This window comes from Rana temporaria, chromosome 2, assembly GCF_905171775.1.
Source record: "Rana temporaria chromosome 2, aRanTem1.1, whole genome shotgun sequence".
Classification (NCBI taxonomy): domain Eukaryota; kingdom Metazoa; phylum Chordata; class Amphibia; order Anura; family Ranidae; genus Rana; species Rana temporaria.
The window spans coordinates 134,109,118-134,135,462 of NC_053490.1; the positions used below are offsets into that span (position 1 = coordinate 134,109,118).

At 45.2% G+C, this 26,345-nt stretch overlaps 1 protein-coding gene across 4 annotated transcripts in view; it reads right to left on the minus strand.

Annotated features, from left to right (window-relative positions):
- Window positions 1-23,939, minus strand: part of ANKRD52 (ankyrin repeat domain 52) — a 97,175-nt gene extending 73,236 nt beyond the window's left edge. For all 4 annotated transcript variants that reach the window (XM_040341123.1, XM_040341122.1, XM_040341121.1 and 1 more), the window contains exons 1-2: window positions 23,735-23,939; window positions 8,609-8,692 (exon numbers count right to left, since the gene is read on the minus strand). In XM_040341123.1, coding sequence (XP_040197057.1) covers window positions 8,609-8,692; window positions 23,735-23,761 — 111 coding nt within the window. In that variant the 5' untranslated portion in view covers window positions 23,762-23,939. The remainder of the gene's footprint in view (window positions 1-8,608; window positions 8,693-23,734) is intronic.
- Between the last annotated feature and the right edge of the window lie 2,406 nt (window positions 23,940-26,345).

Consider the following 26,345-nt stretch of genomic DNA (forward strand, 5'->3'; position numbering starts at 1 on the left):
AGTATTGCAACTTGCAAGACAAGGCTGCCAACTCAGAAACCCTTCTGACAGAAGTAATGGCCACCAAAAAGGCCACCTTCTGAGATAGCGTCAAGAGAGGAATCTCTCTGATGTTTTCAAAGGGAGGTTCCTGAAGAACCGAGAGCACCAGATTCAAATCCCATGGAGGAAGAAGTGGTTTAAGAAGGGGAAGCACAAAGGTACCCACCAGAGAATGGGTCGCCAAAAGCCACTGAAAGAACACAGCCAAGGCTGAAATCTGTTCCTTAATGGTGCTTAAGGCAAGTTTCTGATTCTGATGTAAAAACAGCAGGACCCTGGAAACCGAATACGTCCGTGGACGCCACCCCATCTCTTCGCACAAAGAGATGTAGGCCTTCCAGGTGCAATGGTAGATCTTCCTGGAAGAAGACTTCCGTGTCCTCAGCATGGTTGAGATGACCGAGTCGGAAAGACCCCGGTCCCTTAAAACCTGGCTTCAATAGCCATGCCGTTAAAGCCAGCAACTAAAGCAGGATGAAGTATGGGACCTTGAGACAAAGTCCTCCTGCATTGGCAGCCGCCAGGGTGCATCCGCCACCAGGCGCACAAGATCGGCGTACCAAGGACGCCGGGGCCAATCCGGAGTGATTAGAATCATCGGGATCCCTTCGGCCTCCACTCTGCAGAGTAGCCGAGGAAGCAACTTCAATGGGGGAAAAGGCATAAATTAGCCGATACTGACCCCACGGGGCCACCAACGCGTCTGCCCAAGGTTGAGGCGAGAGGCCAGAAGATCCACGTCCGGTGTGCCCCACCTACTGCAAAGGAGTTGAAACAACTCCGGATGCAATGACCATTCCCCCTGGTCCAGCATCTGGCGATTTAGGTAGTCTGCCTGCCAGTTTTCTACGCCCGGAATGTAGACGGCCGACACGCTTCTTTCTGCCCACCTTAGGATGTGAGCGACCTTGGATGCAGCAGCCGAGCTAAGTGTTCCCCCCTGATGGTTGACATAAGCCACCGCCGTGGCGTTGTCCGACTGAATCCTGATTGGGCGACCTTGCAACCTTTTCGACCACGAGAAGAGGCATAGCCTGATCGCCCGAAGTTCCAGGACATTGATCGGCAGACTGGATTCTTCTACAGTCTAGCGACCCAGGGCCGACTGGAACCCCCAGACGCCCCTCCCCACCCCCAACCCGTAATCGCCATCCACTGGAAGGGAAGAAACAACTTCCTGGACCGAAGAGCCGGGGATCTCAGCCACCAATTCAGAGAGACCCTCACTAGGTGGCTTACCTGAATCCGACGATCCAGAGACAATGGAGATTTGTTCCATTTGGACAGGATCTCCCTCTGCAACACACGAGTGTGGAACTGGGCATACAGTACTGCCTCGAAGGAGACTACCATCAGACCCAGGACTCGCATGCAAAAACGGAGAGATGCCAACAGCTTCACTGCAGACTAAAGAGCCTGCAATTTTTCCAGGGGGGGAGAAAGACTCCGACGCTAGTCCAAAAGGAAGGGCCACAAACTGATAGTGGTCCTCCCCTATCGCAAAGCGCAGAAACCTCTGGTTACATGCGCAAATTGGGACATGCAAGTAAGCGTCCTTAATGTCCAAGGACGCCAGAAAGTCCCCCGGATGGAGCGCAGCCACCACCGAGCGAATGGATTCCATGCGGAACTTCCTCACTCTCACGAAGGCATTTAGGACGTTGAGGTCAAAAATTGGATGGACCCCGTCCTTCTTCGGGACCACAAACAGATTAGAATAAAATCCCTGAAACCTCTCGTCCTACGGAACGGGTAAAATTACCCCGCAACTCAGCAAGTCCTGCACTGCCCCTAGTAGGGCAGACCGATGAGCCGGAAGGAGAGGGAGACTTGAGGGGAAGAATCCGTTTGGTGGATAGAAAAGAAACTATCTTGTACCCCGAAGAGACCCACTGGTCGGAGAGCAGGGAGGTCCACTGAGCTGTGAACCTGCAAAGCCGCCCCCCCAGCCCAGAGTCGGGCGGGGGCAAGACTTCATGCAGTGGCGGGTTTGGATGCTGGCTTGTTCGGCTTACGCACCCAGGGACGTTTCTGTCCCCCAGCTGAGCCTGTGTCGGCCTGGGAGGGTTTACCCGCGGACCCTGACTGACGAAAATACCGCTTCTGAGTGGGAAACGAAGGACCCGGCTTACGGAGCGGCTTCTTCCCCTTGGTGGACTGAGGGAGGAGAGTGCTCTTACCCCCAGTGACATCCTTAATAATGTCGTCCAGCGAGGTACCAAAAAGCCTCCCACCCTTGAAGGGTAAATCTGCCAGGGCCTTTTTGGATGCTTGGGCAGCCGACCAGCATTTTAGCCAAATCAGGCGGCGCAAAATCACCGCCAAAACAGAAGCTCTGGATATCAAGGGGGCTGCATCCAGTGTAGCATCACAGACATATACAAGGCCCTGGACCAACTGGTCAGCCAGTTTAATAAATTCGGGAGGGAGTTGGTGCTCCTCCACAGCCTGGTGCAAAACCTTTGCCCATTCAGTGAGCGTCTGAGACACCAAGGCTGCAGGGACAATAGGCCGCAATGCAGACCCCAGCATTGTAAACGTGGAGCGGGTCAGCGCCTCGGACCTCCTATCGGTATGGTCCTTGAAGGCAGGGGTCCCTTCTATAGGGAGAGTGGTCACCTTGTTTAACTGGGCAACCAGGGGGTCAACTACCAGAAAAGAAGCCCATTTTTTCAAACGGCTGTCCTCAAAAAGGGTAACGGACCACTTCGCGCTGAGTAACTACAAAAGGACTTCTACGGCTTTTCCCATTCCATATCAATGAACTTGTCAAAAAAAGGACACATAAGGAAAAACCTTCACAGAGCGGTCCGACTTGTGGGACCCCAAAAAACACTGAGCCCTCAGTGGATGCCTCAGCTGCACTATCCAGCTGAAGGGAGTCCCTTACAGCACTGATAAGCACACTGAGTGCCATGTCCTGTACTGACCCAAGCGAGGAGTCTTCCTCACAAGGAAGGTCCTGGTCCACATCCTTTGATAACACAGAACCGGAGTCTTGTGCCGCAGCCAGGCCCAGGTCTGAGTCAGAGCATTCCCCAGGAGATGGTGGTGGGGGGGGTGCTTTTTACCCCCCTTACGCCCGCAAGCTGCCTCCACCCTGGCAACAAATGATTCCAGGACTGCTGACAAAGTGTCCATGGAAACCGCAGGTGCAGGAGCACCAGCTGCCACCTCTGGCATCTTTGGGGGAAGGAGAACCAGATACTGACTCCATAACACAGACAGTTCTCAGGGACCTATTCAAGACCTGAAAAGGTCCACCCTCCTTGCTACGCTGACCGGGGGGGTTACCCAGGGGACTCACCAACCCAGCAAGAGGCGCCGCTGCCCGCCCTCTGTACACCACATGTGCTGTGAGGAAAAAGCTGTGAGGTAAAAATCTGTGAGAAGATATGTCCTGCGCGCTGTGTAGAAGCCAGCACTAGAGTCCAAAACCACTCACAAAATGGCTGCCGGATGCCACAGAGATGACAGGGCACGGCCACAGTAAAATGGTCGACCTCAATAGCAAGTTGCGCCATAGCGTGACCACAACAAAATGGACGCCAATGGGAAATTCCAATTCAAACAGCAGACTACAAGAAAATGGCGGTGAAACACCGCAATGTGGATGAGAAGGCCCAATAGGGCCTCCATGAGGCAAGCACACCCCTACAGAAAAATATGGACCCAGACAGTCCACCGGTGGGAAAAGGAGCCCCCACACAGGTCCAACCCGGTAGCAGCAGTAGAGCAGCAGAGGGCAATATGACAGAATAGGGAAGGGAGGATAGGAGGACCCTTGACCCCAGGAATACCCAGCCAAACCAACCTGCCGAGGCAGGAAGGACTGTACTTACCCGTCCAAGCGAGGACCCACTGGCGCATTCCTGACAGGCATACAACCGCATTGGAGTAGCTGTCGGCCCGGTCCACTGCGAGTCGAACAGCACCACAGCCCAGTCATGTGTGGACCCTGGAGCAAAAAAGCCCACCAGCCACTCCAGGAGTCATGGGGTATGTCGTGGCAGACCCAGATCTTAGCAATGGTGTGCTCACGCTCGTTGGCTGGACTGAGAAGACTACAAGGATTTATATATCCAGCCTGTCACTAAGCCAGCAGTTGATAGAAGATTCTCAAATAAAGAAAATAAAATAAAACGAAAAATCTCAAGGTGCTGGGCCCAAAAGGGAGCCATACGTCCTTCTTTGCTAGGCAGAAAAAAACAGGCTGCATGCTGCAGGAAGGGACCGCCCCCTGGGCGGGGCTGTTTAACTCTGTTAAAGTAACATGTATTTAATTATCTAACATGTTCTGCCTAGTCCTCTCCTGTAAACCCACTTGTCAAGACTTGAGAAGGCTGTGTCCGTCCATGGACAATAAGAGAAAAATGAATTCAATTAAAACACATTTTCAGTCTGTGGCATTAGGATACAGTTAAGTTCTGCTTTAACATTATATATATATATATATATATATATATATATATATATATATATATATATATATATATATATAAAAAATTCTCAGTTTTATAAGATGCTGAATAAACCATTTTCCTGATTACCTCCCAGTAACGCCTAATCAAGTTTTAGTTACAAGAGTTTTTACCTAGCCTCCTGCTATATTAAGCAGGTCTGCCATGGGGTCATGGTTGTTTTAGGCAGCACAGTGCCTACCAACAGTAATTGGAGGTGTTTACAGCAGATCAGCCACTAACTGTAAATAGGTGCTACAGGGAGGAACCAAGACTTTTTATCTGCTCTTTAAAGCGGTTGTATACCCAAATTTTACACGTTTAGCTACAGGTAAGCCTATAATAAGGCTTACCTGTAGGTAAAATGAATATCTCCTAAACCTGTATGGTTTAGGAGATATTCCCTATGCATGCAGCCTCTGACGTCAGAGGTGCATGCGCTCCGAATTCCCCCAGCTTAAGGTCCGGCAGCTTTGCCTGACCTTGCCGGCAAGAAAACTCCCACGTTCAGGCGTGGGAGTGACGGCATCGCGGTTTTCGGCCACTCACAGTGCCGGAGCCACGAACCCGTAAGACACAACGAGGTCAAGACGTTGGCTCCCTTGGCGTGGACCAGGCTGAGATACGGGGGCTTCGTTCTGAGGTAAGTATTTCATAATGAGCTAGTATGCGCTGTATACTATTCTCATTATGCCTTTGCCTTGCAGGGTTTTTTTTTTTTTGTGCGGGTTTACTACTGCTTTAAAAAACACTTTCAGTGTTACAAAGTTACATTTGGATAAGAAACCTGTTTTCCAGTCACGTCAAACTGTTCACTAGACCAATGGGCTTCAACGAAATTGGTTGCAAAAGATGGAGAATTTGTTTTCATCTGTGTGTATCACTTAATGCTAGTCTTTTCACTGGGTACATGTGAGGGTTTTGCAACTACTTTAAAACGTTTCTCATTCTAGGTTATTCCTTATATCCTTGAGGGCAGAGTTACACATATTAGAATCACCATACGATTGTGCTCATAAGTTTACATACCCTGGTAGAATTAATTTTTCTGAGAATATAATTAACACAAAAAAAAAAAAAAACTTTTTTTGCTCATGGTTAGTGTTTGGGTGAAGTAATTTATTTATTATCAATCAACTGTGTTTACTTGTTTTAAAATCATAACGGCAGCAAAAACTACACAAATGACCCTGATCAAAAGTTTACATACCCAGGTCTTAATACCATGTATTGCCCCCTTTAACATCAATGTCAGCTTGAAGTCTTTTGTGGTATTTGTGGATGAGGCTCTTTATCTTCTCAGGTGGTAAAGCTACCCATTCCTCTTGCCAAAAAGCCTCCAGTCCCTGTGCATTCTTGGGCTGTCCTGCACAAACTGCACATTTGAGATCTCCCCAGAGTGGATCAATGATATTGAGGTCAGGAGACTGAGATGGAGACTCCAGAACCTTCGCTTTATTCTGCTGTAGCCAATGAAACGTCGACTTGGCCTTGTGTTTTGGATGATTGTCATGTTGGAATGTCCAAGTACGTCCTATGCGCAGCTTCCTGGCTGATGAATGCAAAAGTTCCTCCAGTATTTTTTGAGAACATCTTGCCATCAATTTTGACCAAATTTCCTGTGCCTTTCTAGCTCACAGATACCCAAAACATCAGTGATCCACCTCTGTGTTTCACAGTAGGAATGGTGCACCTTTGATCATAGGCCTTGTTGACTATGGTTGTGGCCAAAAAGCTACATTTTGGTCTCATCACTTCAAATGACTTTGTGCCAGAAGGTTTGAGGCTCGTCTCTGTGCTGTTTGGAGTAGTGTAAATGGGATAATTTATGGCAATTGCATAGCAATGGCTTTCTTCTGGCAACTCAGCCACGCAGCCCATCTTTCTTCAAGTGCCTCCTTATTGTGCATCTGGAAACAGCCACACCGCATATTTTCAGAGTCCTGCATTTCACCTGAAGTTATTTGTGGGTTTTTCTTTGCAACTATTTTCCTGGCAGTTGTGTATGAAATTTTAAAACTTTCCTGTTTTATACAGTTCAACTACCTTTTCCCACAGATCCTGACAATTCTTTTGCTTTCCCTATGACTCAGAATCCAGAAACGTCAGTGCAGCACTGGATGAAAGATGCAAGGGTCTGTCAGGAGTCCAGAAACTTTTATACACACACACACAAATTATAAACAGATCACAGGTGAGTATGGTTAGCCATTCAAACCCCTTTGTGTCAACTTGTGTGCATGTTATCAGGCCAAAATCACTAGGGTATGTAAACTTTTGATCAGGGTAATTTGGGTAGTTTGTTGTCATTATGATTTAATAAGAGTAAACGCAGTTGCTCAAGAATAATTGGCTTTAGCCAAACACCAACCATGAGTGAAAGAAAAGTTTTTGTGTCTCTGAAAAATGGCCAAGAAATCATAAATTCTGCCAGTTTATGTAGACTTATGAGCACACAACTGTACCAACTTTGTACAATAAAACTTAAAAGTTCACCTTTTAGAAAAAAAAAAAAAGATAAATAAATTACATTTTTTTTGCAGGAACAAAAATAAAAATAAAAAAATATATGTGCATTTATGTTTTCTTTTGGAGCTTGTAAAGTATTGCACCAGTGATCAAATCGCTGGTGCCATGCAGGCATCCTTCAGATCTGACAGTATATCAGTGTGTCATACATCCCGCATGGGCAGGCAGATGCAATCTGACAGGAATAAATCAATGAACTACCACGGCGCTCCACAGTGCCGTGGGTAGTTCATTGAGATGTGCAAGCTGACCACCGCAAAGGATGACAGGGCTTGTAGTTCATTCACACATAGAGCTGTGTGAAGGCATGACGTGGCCACATGGGCGGAGCCTCAAGCGGTCGTGCTGATTTAAAGAGTGACAGCTAGTACAGCAAAGCTCTTCCCATAATGCTGCCACAGGGAGAGACGGTAGTGGGCAGCAGCTGCAGCATTGGGAACATGTTACACCCTAAAAAAAGGGTGGAGTATGTAATATGTTCCCATAGGTGAACTTATCCTTGTACATGAGATTGTCAATGGCCACTAGAGGGTGCACATGTGCCGCAATCGCACGCCAATTGGCCACAGGGGGAACCAATCAGCAGACGCAATGTCCTCTGGCCACCCACGATCACTCCCCCCGCAGGGACAGAACAGCAGTCTGCCGATGCAAACAAGCAAACCACCGTGCTGTCAGGCATTGACACGCTGATCTATTGTTCCTGCTAATCAGGAGCAAGGATCAGTGTCCAGTCAGTGAGCCCATAACGCTGAGGTTGTAAACCTCTAATATTAAAACAAGAACAAAGCATATCATTCGATAGTGCCAACTTGCCTTGATTCAAAGGGCCCCCCCCCTCCAGCACACAGCAGGCGATTGACAGTCTCAGTGGTGCATGTTCCCCTATGAGACCATCTATGGTGATGTGCGTCTATTCCCTCCATTTAGGTCTGAGATTACACTCCCTGCTCTATGCTGTGCTTTGTGTGACATCAGATCCTTGCCCCATGACTTCTGATGCTGAGAAGTGCTGTGTAAAATATGTGCCTTAGGAGGCTGTAGAGGAAAGATGGCTGAAAATAAAACAGGTACAACATATGTGCAAAGATTTGTTTCATCTCGATGCATCACCTGAGGCTAATCACTCCAGTGAGTGGGTGTGTATATATATATATATATATATATTATAGTTTACAACCACTTTAAAATCAAGTCTGATAAAGAAAGCATGCATACTTTTTTCCCCCCCTTTTAGGCTCCATGCACACTGGAATAAAAAACGTTGCCTGTAGAAGCAGCTCAATGTTATCCTTTGTGTCCACACACATTAGAACGTTTACAGGCATATTTTTTAGAAAAACGTTTAGAGGCAAGAAAAAAAAACTCATTTGCGTTTTTGATTGGAGCTCACTGGCAGAAAAAAAAAAAAAAAAAAAAAAAAAATGTAAAAAACTCTCCTAAACTTTGTACAAAAAATGCTCTATATGAAAGTGTTTTACTCCAAAAAGAACAGACTTTTTTTAAGCCCAGTGTTCATGGAGCCTGAAAACAACTACAAACAGAGGCAACATGATCTGAAAAAGCAAAAAGCTCACCAAAACGTTGACATTTTCCTTCTGGCTCAAAAGTAGTTGTACTTCTTCTACGTTGCGATTAAATATTGCTTGGACCAGTGGATGCTATGGGAGGAAAGCAAATAGAACATTCATTAAAAAAAAAAAAAAATTATGACATGGAACAAAATGTTTCTACCCTGTGTATGTAATAACTTGAAGTCCCAGAACCCTTACAAAGATTGAAGAGCAAGCAGACAATGATGGCCATACTAGCTTTGATAAATAATCAAATTTATTTTAGTTGAAGCTCTTCCAATAGGAATAAGTGATCTTCAATTGAAAGCCTATAAGCCACACACAGGAAGTGAATAGTTAACCACTTTCCGCCCGACGAATGGCATGATGATGCCGGGGGAACCTCTCATCGAACTGGGAACCGTCATATGACGTCTTTCCGGATCGCAGGGCAGCGCGATCTGTCAGTGGCTCTGTCCGCCGGACACAGCCAATGACTGATAACTGTACCAGCACCATGTGACTGCTGGAAGCCACATTGACAGCAGGTCATATGACAGTTGTATACAATGAATAGTTTCCTTTTAAATCATCCATTGCATACAATTGTGTTGCTAGCTGCGATTAGTCAATGTGATCACATGGTACAGACTGGGCCAATCACAGCCCATCTGTACCATGTGATGAGCTCTGACTAATCACAACAAAATAAAATCGATTTCATTCAGTAAAATGCATGCATATAGCAATGTTATACACTGCTATATGCAAACCCAATGTGGAGAAAAAATAAAAACACAAAACCCTGGTACTGTCACCAGTGTCCACTGCCCCACTCGTTATGCGACGATGCTGTACTGCACTGGTGACAGTATTGAAAAAAAGAAAAGAAAAAAAAAAAAAGAAGAAGAAAACACACACACACACACCTTACCATGCCTCCTACTAAATACCTTGGACTGTCTTTTCACCAATGAAATATTATTTGCAAAATTTTAGAACGAAACCCAGTGGTGATTAAATACTATCAAAAAGAAAGCTCTATTTGAGTGAACAAAATAAGAATTTAGTTTGAGTACAGTGCTGCATGACCGTGAAATTTTCAAAGTGCAACAGTTTTGAAAGCTGAAAATTGGCCTGGGTAGGAAGGGGCATAAAAGTGGCCGGTATTGAAGTGGTTAGGATACAATTGTAACTCAACAATCGGTTCTGTTTCACCACTTCGTAATTTATATTGATCGAAAGATAAATTGTATTCATGAACAGAGCATCTCAGTACTGCCGATGAAAATAATCCAATAGTATCACGCCCTGGCCGATTGTATCGACTCAGTTTGATCGAAATGGCGTCTAAATCAGAGGGCAAATTATTGCTATTCATTTTTTTTATTGAAGGAGCAGACTAAAGTCTGCAATACAATGCAAGTCTGAATCTTGAATCCCCTTGACTTCTTCTGCGTACCAAACTTCGGCCATTCTGGATTGTGCACAGGAGTACAGTCACCCGGGAACACAGGAACTGTACCAGAATGTAAACTGAGGTGTGCATGTGAAGCTTAGAGTACACATTTTACAGATGACTGTAAACAGACAGGTACGTTTATTTTATTGCAGCATAGCATGTCTCTTCTGCAACAGTCTGCTCTCAGATTTTTTTTAATTAAGACTTTAGATTCACTAGAAAGCAGAAGTTTAGCTTAAATGTATATATATTTCATTACTTTAAGCACCCCACCATACACACATTTTTTTCTCTCACTACAGCTTTATTACAATACTCACCTGTAATGAAGTATAGTACCATGTAAAAGTTTTAGACTGGTGTGGAAAAAAATGCTTTCAGAAACAGAAGTGTTAATAGTTTATTTTTGTATCTATTAATAAAATGCAAAGTAAGGTTCTGTATTGTAATGTGAAGGATGGAATTTTTGAGGCACAACCATTATATAATAGAATTTATTGCAGATAAATATAAAAACATGCCAATAATGTGGAACAACAATTCATAACATAGACCGCCCCAAACATACAGCCAAGGTCATTAAAAATTATCTTCAGTGTAAAGAACAAGGAGTCCTGGAAGCAATGGTTTGGCCCCCAGAGAGTCCTGATCTCAAAGTCAGAGTCTGTCTGTGATTGCATGAAGAGACAGAGATTTGAGGCAACCTACATACATCCACAGAAGATATGTGGTTAGTTGCCCAAGATGTTTGAAACAACCTGTCAAGCTTCTTCAAAAGATGTGCGCAAGTGTACCTAGAAGACTTGATTCCGTTTGAGAAGCCAAAGGGTGGTCACACGAAAAATTGATTTAATTTAGATTTTTCTTCTGTTCGCAATTGATTAACCAAAATAAATCAGCGTATATGTTTAACCACTTCAGCCCCGGAAGGTTTTACCCCCTAATGACCAGGCTATTTCTTGAGATATGGCACTGCTTTACTTTAACTGACAATTGCGCGGTAATGCGACACTGTACCCGAATAAAGCGGATGTCCCTTTTCCCCCACAAAAAAATATACCGTAGCTTTTTTCCTTTTGGCGGTATTTGATCACCTCTGTAGTTTTTATTTTTTATTCTAGCGCAAAAAAGGACAATAAAAAATAAAAACAATTCTAAAATGTCTCTTCATCAATTTAGGCAAATTCTGTATTCTGCTATATTTTTAATTTTTTTTTTTACCCAAAAAAAAAAGGAAATCACAATAAGCGTATATTGATTGCTTTCCACAAAAGTTATAGCATCTTCAAACTAGGGGATAGATTTATGGCATATTTGTTTTACTAGTAATGGCGGCAATCAGCGATATTTAATGGGACTGCGACATTCAAATCGGATGCCTGACACTTTTTTAGGAACCAGCGCTAAAAATATGAACTGTTACTAATGACACTGGCAGGGAGTTGGTCTCTAGGGCAGTGGTCATCAACCTTGTCCTCGGGGCCCACTAACAGGCCAGTTTTTATGTATTATCTTAGGGCAGGGATATGCAGTTAGCGGACCTCCAGCTGTTGCAGAACTACAACTCCCATGAGGCATAGCAAGACTCTGACAGCCACAAGCATGACACCCAGAGGCAGAGGCATGATGGGACTTGTAGTTTTGCAACAGCTGGAGGTCCGCTAATTGAATATCCCTGCCTTAGGGAGATGCAGACTAAAATATTGCAATCACTGAGCAGCAAATGATATCTCCAATGATGTATTGAAGTTATCTTGCAAACCTGGCCTGTCAGTGGGCCCTGAGGACAGGGTTGATGACCACTGCACTAGGCGCAGGGATATGCAATTAGCGGACCTCCAGCTGTTGCAAAACTACAAGTCCCATCATGCCTCTGGTGTCATGCTTGTGGCTGTCAGAGTCTTGCTATGCCTCATGGGAATTGTAGTTCTGCAACAGCTGGAGGTCCGCTAATTGCATATCCCCGCTCTAGGGGATCTTTTCTGTGTGAAGGATGGACTCATGAACACAGAGATCCATGTTCCTGATTAGCAGGAACACTTGTTCTCTCTGGGGAGCGATTGCAGATGGCCGGCAGACATCACGTCTGCCGGACCCACTAATTGGCTCCCCCTCTGGTTAAATTGGCTTGTGCGCCCCCGCTGATTATTGCGCGAAATGACGTACAGGTATGTCGTTTCGCACAATAGAGCTGACCTGCCGCAGTATATGTACAGCAAGTGGTAAAAAGTATTCTTCCTTTACAGCATGTCTTCACAACTGTCTAAAACTTTTGCATAGAACTGTATGCCCCACAAGGTACAGGCTGATGGATTCCGTAAAAATCTTCAGGTCTTTACTGGAGGGCAGTCCTGTCTTCTTCCTGCTGTTGAACTTCCAGTGCTTTGAGATTTAACAACTTCAGGTCTCTACCTTGTGTGCTCAGCCTTGCTATGGTGTATGACCTGTGACACGAAATGGTTTTCCACAACCTCGCCTTAGTAGCAAAGCTTGGCAATTCCTTACCCAGTTTTAAGCCGCCTACCTAGCTGTTTGTTTCAGTTAATGACTGACCCACATAGGAAATTGATGATCTTTAGTCCCTGCTTGGTTTAATTGGTTAATCATACACCCGACTAAACCTAAAAAAATCCTGACTTTGTGCAAGTGTAAAAATTGATGCTGGTGTGAAGCCAAAATGATAGTCATACCAAATATTGATTTGATTTTCTGTTCCCTCACATTGTATTTTGTAAATTGTTAAAAATAAACAAGAAAAATATACAGTGCCAAGCATAAGTGAGTACACCCCTTTTGAAAAGTAAGAGTGTAAGCCATATCTCAACGAACACAGGAACAATTTTCCAAATTTTGACAAAAGTTTTATAGAACATTTATTTAGCTCATTACATGAAAGAAAGGTAAGGAAAACTGAAGATTTTGTAAACTAAAATTAGTTGATGCAAAAATGAATACACACCACAACAAAAACTACTACAACTAGTATTTTGTATGACTTCCATGATTTGTAAGGACAGCACCAAATCTAGGCATGGAATGAACAAGTTGGTGATATGTTGCAACATCTTTTTCCATTCTTCAAGAACAAAATCTTTAGAGGCTGAATGCTGGAGGGAGAGTGATGTCTCTTCAGAATTCCCCGTAGGTGTTCGATTGGGTTCACATCAGGAAACATACTTGTCCACTGAATTACTTTCACCCTGTTCTTCAGAAATAAAAAAAAACTGTGGCCTTAAGCCTCATACACACAATCGACCTTCCATTGCAAAACTTTTTCAACCAACATTCACGAAACTATGTTTTTTCTGCTCTTTAGCACCACCCTTTGGGCAACTTCTGCTAATGTTTTCTTATGGTTAGAATTGGTTCAGAGCATGCATGTTTGTACTTTGGATTTAAGTCAGACAGACTTGTGTACACATGATCGCATAATCCGAGGGAACACATTTGTTGTCAGACAATAATTGTCCGATGGAGCATACAGACGGTCGGATTATCCGATAAAACACATCCATCACACAATTGTTGTCAGAATATCCGATCGTGTGCACGAGCCTTAAGATGTGTTTTGGATCAATGTCATGATGAGTGCACGACGAACAAGGGCACAGAGTGATGGTAGCATGTTCCCTGTCAATATATAGAACAGTACATCTGTGAATTCATGATATCATCAATGAAATGCAGCTCCCTGACACCAGCAGCACTCATTCAGTCCCACAGAAGGGCACTGCCAACACCATGTTCCACTGTAGGCACCATGCCCTTGTCTTTGTACTCCTCACCTTTGAAGCCATCAGTTCCACTTATCGTGGTCTCATCACTCGATTACAGAGTCCCAGTAGTCTTTTTTTCAGCATTGGCCCTGGCAAATTCTAGACAGTCTTTTTTTTTTTTTTGGGCATGGGCTTTAGGAGGGGCTTCCTTTGTGGTCGACACCAATGCATGCCATTCCTCTGCAGTGTACTCCATATTGTGTCACCGAAAACAAATCACCCCAGATTGTCTACTTCTTTAGCCAACTGCAGTGAACTTGCATGGCAATTTTCTTCAGCCCTTATCAGAAGACACTCCAGCCGCATTAACGTCAGTGGACTAACTGGATGTCTGCGAGATGATTGCAGTTCCATTTTTGTAAAAAAAAGTTTTAAATATACATTTTAAAAATGCTTCTAAAACACAACGCAGCTAAATGTGGCATGTAAACACGGCAAATCGGACATTTTGAATGTGGGTTACTATCCATCAAGTTAAATCATTCAGCAGAGGTTGTAAAAAACATCCCGTGTACATGAAGCCTAAAAGCTTTGCTGATCTTGTAGCCTTCAACTTTCTTGGGTAAAGAAATAGGATGGATTTTCGTTGTTACACAAGACCCTTTTATAATCAAGTGTCTGCACACATGTCGCCTTTAAGAATCGGCATTGTGGATGCGCACACCCGCCGCGAGCTTCGCGGGTCCTGCGGACTCGATGTCAACGGAGATACCTGCGATCGTCTCACGGAGAGGAAGAACGGGGAAATGCTGATGTAAACAAGCATTTCTCCAGTCTTCCTAGTGACAGGACAATGATCACCGCTTCCTGTAATCGGAAGTGGTGATCAGTGTCGTTTTACACACAGCCCATCCCCCTACAGTTAGAAGCCACTCCCTAGGACACGTTTAACCCCTTCAATTCCAACTAGTGGTTAACCCCTTCACTGCCAGTGTCCTTTTCACAGTAAAAAGTGAATTTTTATAGCACTGATCACTGTAAAAATGACAATGGTCCCAAGAATGTATCACAAGTGTCCGCCGTAGTCACGATAAAAATCGCAGATCACCTCCATTATCAGTAAAAAAAATAAAAGTAAAAATTTTTTTTTATAAAAATGCCATAAAACCACCCCTATTTTGTAGATGCTACAACTTTTACGCAAACCAATCAATATACACTTATTGAGATTTTTTTTTTTACCAAAAATATGTAGAAGAATGCGTATCGGCCTAAACTGTGGACATTTTTTTTTTTTTATATATTTTGAGGATATTTATTATAGCAAAAAGTAAAAAATATTGCTTTTTTTCTAAATTGTTGCTATATTTTTGTTTATAGTGCAAAAAATAAAAGCCACAGAGGTGATCAAATAGCACCAAAAAAAAGCTCTATTTGTGGAAAAAAATTTAAATAAAAAAAATCAATATTGTTTGGGAGCTACGTCGCACGACCGCGCAATTGTCAGTTAAAGCGATGCAGTGCCGAATCAAAAAAAGTGCTCTGGTCTTTGGCCAGCAAAATAGTCCGGGGCTTAAGTGGTTAATGAATAATTTGACTCCCCTAGTTGAATTTGTAATTAGAATTTTGTTGCCTAAAATTTAGCTTTGGGGTGTGTTAATTTTTGCAACATGGTCTTGAATGAATTTGTTAGGAAAAATACTGTGTGTGAGAAAATTAAAAAACATCTTGGTTGCAATCAATAGCCCACATTTGTGGGAGTATTTTGCAGTATAGTGTCCCATGCAAAATGTTGATTCTGAAAGGAAAGGTTTTCTGACAAATCTAGCGACTCAACAGGGATTTTTTTTTTATTGCATTTTAGTGTAAATATGAGATATTTTTGACCCCAGATCTCACATCTAAGGAGGTCCTGTCATGTTTTGTTCTATTACAAGGGATGTTTACATTTATTTTATTTATTTTTTAATATAAAAAGGACAAAGCCGATATCTACCTTATTTCAGAGTGTTTTCCGGCGCTCACATGGCTCTCTCCTCCTGGCTGACGTCAGCAAGAGTTCTCGGCCCATCCTGCTGTTGTGTCAGATGGGACGAGGAGAGAGCTGAGCAGTCACGTGAGCGCCAGGAAATGTTCCGATATAAAAAAGGTATAGAATCAGCTTTTCTTTTTAAATTAAAGGACATACAGCAGTGTACATGTTATTATCTAACAGAGGGGATTGTAGAGACATAACAAATGGCTTTACAACCACTTTAAGCTTTGGAAAAAAAATAAAAAATAAAGAGCTAAAAGCAGCCTTGCACAGCTGCTCCAGAATGTAAAACAAACCCAAACTGACAGACCACCGCATCAACACAGTGGGGGTTATTTACTAAAGGCAAATCCACTTTGCACTATAAGTGCACGTGACATTGTACTTAGAAGTGCAGTCGCCGTAAATCCGAGGGGCACATGAAAGGAAAATACAGATTTTAGCTTGCACATGATTGGATAATAAAATCCACAGAGCTTCCCCTCATTTCAGATCTACCCAGACTGCACTTGTAGTGCAAAGTGGATTTGCCTTTCATAAATAACCCCCAATGTTGTGCGATACAGGGAGCTCTCCTGCTGAGCTATCAGAATACACTGATCAATGCTGGTTTTCCAAGAAACTGTTGGTTAAGCCTACTTTTGGTATGCGTGTAATGGGCTTTAGTAAATTCCCCTCAATATGTGCAATATATGCTTTAGGCCCCACTCACACCTGGCATTAGAGACTGAATTCCTGCAGGAGACTCAGTGGTGTATATGCAAAACCGCTGCCATGAGAGGCTGACCGTGTTACTGCAGGAGAATCAGTGGGCTGTATGAGATCAGCTGCTTTGAGAGGCTGACAATGCCTGGGCATTTAAATCAAACATACAGTTATTGCCTGGGGAATAATTGCCCATGGCAGCAAAGTGTTTGCACCCAGAGGGAGACCATCCCACAGGTACTTGCTGCATGTACAACTACATGTAAAAAAAATGCAGGTGGAACCAGCCTCTCATTACTTAGTTGAGAGCTTCTCACCTCAATCTCCAGCAGGTACTTGCTGTCTAACCCAAAAGTAAGTAAGAATGTGGACTTCATTTTTTTATTTTTATTTTAATTCTAAAAAGTACAAAAAAAACCTGGAGAGGAAAAAACTAAATTAGAAAAATATCAAAAAGATGTTAAAAACAATAAAGACAGCTAATGAGATAAGCTTCACATATTAAAGCGATTCTTAGGCTGAAGGTTTTATCTTAATGCATTAAAGGGGTGTTCAACTCATTTTTAATGTTTATTAAAAGTCAGCAGCTACAAAAAGTGTAGCTGCTGGCTTTTAATAAACATACACTTCATTCTAAGTGTGGGCACCCGGCCGTTACAGCTTTCGGCTTCACGGCCGGGCACCCACTGCCTACGTGTGAGCGGCGCTGCGCCATTTGATTGGACAGGCGATTGTCTGGGACCTGTCACATGTCCCAGGCGATCGCCTACAGGGAGGGGCTGCCAAAAGGCGATTAGACTATTCGCCTTTGCAGCCCCTCGGCGGAAGGAGGAAGTGGGACAGGAAGTCCCACTCCTCCTGAAGGCCCCACTCCCCCCCCCCCAAAAAAAAATTACATGTGGCATGTAAGGGGGCGAGGAGTGGATTAAGCGGAAGTTCCACTTTTGGGTGGAACTCCGCTTTAAGATGAAAAACCTTCAGTGTACAGCAGCCCCCCTAATACTTACCTGAGCCCCCTCTAAATCCAGCGATGTGCATGAGTGCCTCAGCCGTCTGGGACTCGACTGGAGGGAGGGGCCAGGAATGCCGGCGGGGGACCCAGAGAAGAGGATCCGGGGCTGCTCTGCGCAAAACCACTGTACAGAGCAGGTATGTATAACACGTTTGTAATTTGTGTGCGCACCGGTGTGTCAAATTACAGCTGATCACATGTAAAATAGACTTGCTGGTTATAGTCAGCTTTCTGTTGGTGGTATTTAATTAAGTTTTAGCAAAAAAAAAAAAAAAACTGTGGTCATTAAATACCACAAACAGAATTGTCATTCAACGTGTGACAGCACTAAAAACTGAAAATTGGCCTGGGCAGGAAGGGAGGGTTAAAGTGCCCAGTATTGAAGTGGTTAAAGAGCAACAGAGGCAAATTAAGAGAAATCATAAAGCGAGCAGGAAAATGTACAAATTGAAAAAGTCTGCAATTGTGAAAAAATGGCAGTCCGTAAAAGGATAAAAAAAGATATGAAAGAACTGGCAGAAACAAAATTGAATGCGAAGATAAAAAGGGTTGGATGTAAAGAGCACCGAAACTCAGTTTACCAATGTTCCCTAGGCGGCATGAACCGTTCACGTGAACGGTGTGATTCCCAGCGGTAAGAATCAGTGGATTTCTGTAGTTGGAATTGAAAGTTGTGCGAATAGCTGCTGCAGCCCGGAATTATCTGTGATGATCATATGTAGTTGGACAAAGTACATCCAGCCACAATACCGCAGGTAATCCCTTGGTTGTGCTCACAGTCACCACAGCTTTTCACTCAAATCAATTCCAGTCACAGGAATCCAGATTCTAAAATGCTGGAAGTTGCGTGTGTATTTCCTCATATGAATGGAGCCTTAACAAGTTCATGCAGCCTAGAGAAGACTGATAAACAGAATTTCAGCGCTTTTCACACTCAACCCCCTCCCCCAAAGAAGTCTCAAGCTTGCCAGCAAACAGTGTGAAATCCAAGCATCATGAGCACAGTCACCCACCACACACTCCAGTCTCTGCATTAGCCACAACTAGAATGAAACGAAAGAAAACAGCTGAAAGGTTGTTAGCAGGGTGGATTGGACTTAAATCATTATTTTTAAAGATCAACTGTCATCTCCTCTCTGGACACGCTGTTGACTCACGGACAGTCCCATTCACTTTAATGGGACGGCTGGTAATGCGGCAGTGACCCAACAAGGTGAGGTTCCAGGCGGCAGCAGGTGAGTGGATGCCCGCTAACAGGCACTGCCATGATGGATCTGAAATGACAGGTGATCTTTAAACGTAAAGACTCATTCTTGCTGGTAGTTAGAATCTTTAATTTAAAATAATAAGCTGTCAGGTTAGCAAATAGTCCCAAACTGGGTCTCCTATGACCTGCTGCCATTTTGCTCTTCAAGGGAGAAATAAAGCACTTCAAGCTATGTGCAGAAAGAAAGTTTATAAGCTGCCAAGAAGGTTTCACTTTCATTTTTACTGCTTGTCCTTCCTCCTCGATTTTTATCCACCCTGATATTCTGCAATATTTACATTTTTGGTAAACTCATTCAATCTCTGCAAGCTGAGATAGCATGCACTGCATTGATGCATTCACACAATTTCACAGTAACCATGAGAGAAAACAAAGTTCAGGAATATTCCTTATCCCATTGTTTTGCAAATCTATGTACACTACAAACTGTATGATTGAATCAGTGCTGAAATCGCTGTTTTACTAACCTGACAGCTTGTTAATCTAAATAGGAAACCTTCATTTTGTTTGCACATAAAGATTCTAACTACTAGCAAGAATAAGTCCTTACATTTAAAGAGCACCTGTCATTTCAGGTCCATCATGGCAGCGCCTGTTAGCAGGCATCCACTCACCTGCTGCCACCACATCCCTCACCTTGTGTTGCTTCTTTAATAAACAGACACTTGCCTGTCCCACGGTCCAGTGATGTGGCCGCCCGGAGCCTCCCTGCTCTCCGCCTTCATAGCAACTGTGGGCACCCGGCCATGACAGCTTCACAGCCAGGGACACACTGCACTCTGCTATTGGCCAAGAAATCTGGGACGTGTCCCAGAAGATTGCTGGCAGGGAGGGACCGCCTAGGTGGCCGAGAAGAGGAAGTGGGGCAAAAAGTCCCACTAAAAAGAAGTTACCCACATGAATGCAGCCTCACCATTGACATGAATGTGCGATGCTCGGGGATTGGTTGGGGGCTACAAAAGAGATATATGTCCACATTACCAGTGTGGCCGCATTAAACCGGAACGCGGGCCGCAACTGGCCCCCGGGCCGGACTTTGGACATGCCTGGCCTAGGGTGTCCATCTGCATGCCTCACTGTGCACATGACTAGACTTACGTTTAACATGGGAGTATATAGAAGGGGTGCCCGGCTTTGGAAAAAAAACGGTGCTCCCAGGTTGTAGGGACCCAGGACAACAAACTTTGTACACTTGTAGATTAAGGGCTATATGTGTGCCAAGATTGGGGTCCAGTGGACCTACAGCCGGCACCTGGTCCCCAAAGTCCGGGAGATCAGGCGCAAAAAAGGTGATTTGGGTATAAGCCGAAGGGGACATTTTCAGCACCAAAAAAAACTTGGCTTATACTCGAGTATATATGGTATACCTTTTATTTATTTTACTACTTTATTGCATATGCTTTATAACAAAAATTAGATGTCTTTATACATTTTGTCCGAAATGTATTCTGCTACACGTCTTTGCTAAAAGAGACACACCGCACACCCTTCCCATCCAGTGTCATTTGTCACCATTACCAATATGAAAATAAAATATATAATAAAAAATTCCAGTTACATGCACCATAGTTTGTAGACACCAACTTTCACACAAACCAATCAATATACTGTACACTTTTTTTTTTTTTTAACCAAAGACACGTAGCAGAATACATTTTTATCTTTTTGGATATGTTTTGTAGCAGAAAGTAAAACCCCTTTCACACTGAGGAGTTTTTCAGGCGGTACAGCGATAAAAATAGCGCTGCTATACCGCCTGAAAAACTCGCTCACTGCCTACTTAATGTGAAAGCCCGAGGGCTTTCACACTGAGGCGATGCGCTGGCGGGAGAAAAAAAAATCTCTGTGCAGCATCTTTGGCGCGGTGAGAGGAGCGGCATGTATTCCGCTCCTTCCCATTTAAAACAATGGGAAACCGCGGCAATACCGCCCGGTATTAACCCTTTATCGGCCGTTGGCGGAGGGGTTAATACCGCACCGCTAGCGGCCGATTCCCGCGGCAATCCGGTGTTTGTTTGTTTCAAATTTTGTTGGCCTTTTTTCGTGTAGAATAGGGGGGAAAAAAAGCGTTGATCAAATACCACCAAAAAAAAGCTGTTTGGGTAAAAGAAATTCCGGGTGCAGTGTTGCATGACCGCGCAATTGCCAGTTAAAAAGGGATTGTAAAAGTTTTCTTTTTAAAACAACAAACCGGTTATACTTACCTCGTCTGTGCAAGGGTTTCGCACAGAGCGGCGCTCCCGGCTCCTCCCCGCATTGAGTGCCCCCTCAGAAACCCGCACTCCAAGGGGAGCCAATGGCTGCGATGCTATCAATCTATCCAATAAGAACCCGAAACAGCGGCTGGCGCTGTGCAGTTGATGGAAACATCGGGTTCAGGCAAGTAAAAGGGGGGCTCCTGCACTACGGAAGGTTTTTCACCTTAATGCATAATACGCATTAAGGTGAAAAACCACGAGGGTTTACAACCCCTGTAACCACTTGTCGAAAGCCCTATAGCAGTTTTACTGCTACAGCACAGATTGTCTCGCACACACGCGCGGCCTTCTGCAGGCCTATGCTTCCTTCCCCAGGTCGCCAATTCTAGTCGCAATTGCGACCTGGAGCCCGGATTTCGTCTAGCCCAGCTATACACCATAGCTTGTAGACACCAACGTTCGCGTAAACCAACCAATATACGCTTATTGGGATTTTACCAAAAATATGTAGCAGAATACATATTGGCCCAAATTTATGAAGAAATTCGATTTTTTAACCACTATACTACGGCCGCCGTCATACTATACGGCGGCAGGATAGATCTATTGTTCTGACAGGAAGTCCTCGTCTTTCACAGCCACTAGGGGGCACACGTGCGCACCTGCCGCGTTACTGGGAACACGAAGCGCGGGCCCAGCGGCCGCGATGGCTGCCGGGCAACCGTGATTGCCCAGTAACTAAGCAGGACCGTGGATCTCTGTGTGCAAACACAGAAATCCACATCCTGTCAGGGAGAGGAGAACGATGCTGTGTCCCTTGTACATAGGGACACAGATCGGTCGGTCACCTCCCCCAGTCAGTCCCCTTCCCCCACAGTAAGAATCAAACCCAGGGTACACATTTAACCCCTTCCTCGCACCCTAGTGTTAACCCCTTCCCTGCCAGTCACATTTATACAGTAATCAGTGCATATTTATAGCACTGATCGCTGTATAAATGTGAATGGTGCCAAAAAGGTGTCAAAAGTGTCCCCCATAATGTCGCAGTCCCAATAAAAAAAAAAAACATAATTATGTCCCCTATTTTGTAGGCACTACAAAACGTTTGCGCAAACCAGTCACTATATGCTTATTGCAATCTTTTTTTTACCAAAAATATGTAGAAGAATACGTATCGGCCTGGGCAGGAAGGGGGTATGTGCCCAGTAAGCAAGTGGTTAAATAACAATTTACTGGGATGTGTTTTACAGCAGAAACTGTCAGTCTTTTGTTGTTTATAGAGCAAACAAAATAAAACCATAGAGGTGATCAAATACAACCAACAGAAATCTCTATTTGTGGGGGGGGGGGGGGGGTACAGCGTTGCACGACTGCGCAGTTTCAGTTAAAGGAACGCAGTTCCGTATTGCAAAAAATGGCCTGGTCGTGAAGGGGAGGGGGGTAAATTTTCTAGAGGTCAAGTGGATTAAAACTGAGTTCCACCAAAATTTTTATTAGATTTTTTAAAAGTCGGCAGGTACAAATACTGCAGCTGCCGACTTACATATGGACTCTTACCTGTCCAAAGCACCCATGATTTCGGCACCCGAAGCCAATCTGTCCCTAGGCTCTCAGGTGCTGCTGCCGACATCTTCGGTAAAAGACTCTGGAAGTGAAGCCTTGCAGGTTCACTTCCTGGTTCCCTACTGCGCATGCACAAGTTGCGCTGCACGATCTGAATGGTCCCTGTCTTCTGGGACCCGTGTGTCTCAAAGATAGCAGGGGGGGAGGGGGCGGAGGATACGCTGCACATTGCGCAGATATTCCACGGATACTGCGGCCATCTATGGCCAAAAGTGGGACCAAAATACCTGTATTAGACAGGTATCTGCTCTTTTTTTTTTTTTTTTTTTAGAAGCCAGCAGCTACAAATATTGCAGCTGCTGACTTTTAAAATATGGACACTTACCTGTGCAGCAAGCCCGCGGTGTCGGCAGCCGAGGTCGCGCAATCGCTCGTCCCTCGGCTGTTCCCACCACCATCCTCAGTGAGGGAATTGGCAAATGAAGCGTTGCATCACTGGTCCCCGCTTTTTCCTGGGTACTGTTTTTCCCAGAAGACAGCGCGGGTGACGCACGAGAGTATTCCCGGAAGTGAGTGCAAATATCTGTCTTACACAGGTATCTGCCCCCCGGGAAGAAAAAAAAAAAAAAAAGGGGGGGGGGGGGGGGAGTCCTTCTGATAAAAGGGGGGGGGGGGGGGTAAAACCTTGCGGAGGTCAAGTGGTAACAACGTAACAAGGGTCTGAAGTGACTTCCTATCAATCATAACCAATTGTGGAGGGGCTGGACTTGCTGTGTAAAGCCCTTCATCCTCCAGAAGCCCTGCAGCCACTCCAGTGTGGAGGCCGGAAATCCTGATAAACATAGAGAAGGGAAGACGATGAGGTTGCAGTCTGTCACCAGAGCGCAGCGCCACCCCCTGTTCGTGACAGGTGAGTGCAGGAAGCGGGCAGAGCCAGGCAAGCCTGGGGCCCCGCAGACGATGGAGCCCGGCCAGGCCTCCCTCCCTGCAGTATCACGCAGCTGACAATGTACACACGTAGGTCTCCGTTTCCCCCGCCGCCACACACGCCCGTACAAGGGAACGGTTACCATGACTACACTCGCCCTCCCCTCTCCCACCACATCGCACAACTGTCTCCACACACCGAGGCCTGCAGCACCAACTAGGCCGCAAACCTGCGCTCAACGGCTGTGCACGTAGCGCGGCTCACCTGGTCAGTGATTTCGAGGACTCCCATGTCCTGCGGTCAGTCAGCATGGATATCCCTTCATGAGGCGGTATCGGCCGCAGGACGGACTAGAGAAGGCCGCTACAAGCACCCACTCTGCGCCGCTTTACCTCGATCCTTTTTCTTATTGCTGCGGGAAGCCAAGGCCCGCCTACTGGCAGCGCAGACAGCGCCCTCTGCTGCTTGTGCCAGGGCACGACGGTTCGTTTACATTCGAAACTCCAACACAGCGCCATCTGCCGTTGCATAATAGAACTGCATGGTAAACAAATACAAATGTGTGGAACCGTTGGCTTCATCGACGGAAAAGTACAAGCCTATGGTGTTACCTATGGGTGAAACTCGAAAAAATTAGAATATCATGCAAAAGTTCACCCGAATTGGAGGGTCAGCGGCTAAGGGTGTATAACCGAGTAGAGCACACGTTTGGTAGGTGCTTGAGTGCACCAGCACTCCTCCAACGGACTTTGCAGCTTTCCTCTGCATTTCCAGGGCTCAATCGCCGCTCATCACACCGCCGTTCCCCTCTCACACAGGGGACGTCACGTGACTGCGCCGGTCATTTAGCAATGTCCTGGGAGTACTTAGCAATGCCCTGGGAGTATTGCACCCAGGCTTCATAAGTAGGGATGAGCTTCGAGTTCGAGTCGAACTCATGTTCGACTCGAACATCGCCTGTTCGGCGAACAATTTGGGGTGTTCGCGGCAAATTCGAAAAGCCGTGGAACACCCTGTTAAAGTTTATGGGAGAAATCTAAAGTGCTAATTTTAAAGGCTAATATGCAAGTTATTGTCCTAAAAAGTGTTGGGGACCTGGGTCCTGCCCCAGGGGACATGTATCAATGCAAAAAAAAAGTTTTAAAAACTAACGTTTTTTCGGGAGCAGTGAATTTAACCACTTCCATACCAGGTACTTACGCAGCTTCCCGCCCAAGCCAATTTTCAGCTTTCAGCACTGTCGCACTTTGAATGGCAATTGCGCGGTCATGCTACACTGTACCCAAACAAAATTGGCGTCCTTTTTTCCCCCACAAATAGAGCTTTCTTTTGGTGGTATTTGATCACCTCTGTGATTTTTTTTTTTTTGCGCAACAACTAAAAAAAGGCTGAAAATTTGGAAAAAAAAAATACGTTTTTATTTTTTTCTGTTAATTTTTTTGTAAATAAGTTTTCTCTTTCAATTACGGGCACTGATATGGCGGCACTAATGGGCACCGATGAGATGGCACTGATGGACATCGATGAGGTAGTACTGACGGGCACAGATGAGGTGGCACTGATTGGCGGCGCTGGTATGCGACACTGATGGGCACACATAGGCGGCACTGATGGGCACACATAGGCGGCACTGATGGGCACACATAGGCGGCACTGATGGGCACACATAGGCGGCACTGATGGGCACACATAGGCGGCACTGATGGGCACTCATGGGCGGCACAGATGGGCACTCATGGGCGGCACAGATGGGCACTCATGGGTGGCACAGATGGGCACTGCTAGGTGGGCACTGGGCATGGATGGGCACTGTGGGGTGGCGCTGATGGACACTGGGGTGGCGCTGATGGACACTGGGGTGGCGCTGATGGACACTGGGGTGGCAGCACTGATTGTTGCCAGTCAGTGCCCATTTGTGGGCACTGACTGGCATCTTTTTTTTTTTTGGTTTTTTTTTTTTTTTTTAAACTTTTTTTTTTTCCTTTTTTTTTTTTTGCCCACCCTGGTGGTCCAGGGTGGGCATCCCTGGTGGTCCAGTGTGGCGATCCGAGGGGGGGCTGCGCTGATAACCAATCAGCGCGAACCCCCCCTGTCAGGAGAGCCGCCGATCGGCTATCCTCTACTCGCGTCTGTCAGACGCGAGGAGGAAGAGCCATCAACGGCTCTTCCTGTTTACATCGTGATCAGCCGTGGTTGGACACGGCTGATCACGTGGTAAAGAGTCTCCGCCGGAGGCTCTTTACCGAGATCGGAGATGCAGGGTGTCAGACTGACACCCCGCATCACCGATCGCCGCGATGCGCGCCCCCACGGGCGCGCGCGGCATGAAATCCTGCAGGACGTTCTGGAACGTCCTGTCAGGATTTCATAACCACTTCCCGGACGTAAATCGGCCATAGGCCGGGCGGGAAGTGGTTAATAATGCTTAGAGTGAAACAATAAAAGTGAAATATTCCTTTAAATTTCATACCTAGGGAGGGTGTAAAGTTAGCATGTGAAATAGCGCATGTTTCCCGTACTTAGAACTGTCCCTGCACAAAGTGTCATTTCTGAAAGAAAAAAGGTCATTTAAAACCGGACTCGCGGCTATAATGAATTGTCGGCTCCCGGCAATTCAGAGAGAATTCATTAAAAAAAAAAAAAATACCGTGGGGGGTCCCCCAAATTCAATTACAAGGCCCTTCAGGTCTGGTATGGATATTAAGGGGGACCCCGCCGTCAATTTAAAAAAACAAATGGATTTCCCCCCAAATATCCATTCCAGACCCTTCAGGTCTGGTGTGGATTTTAAGGGGAACTTCACCCCAATTTTTTTTTAAAAATGGTGTGGAGTTCACCCAAAAATCCACACCAAACCCCTTATCCGAGCACGTTA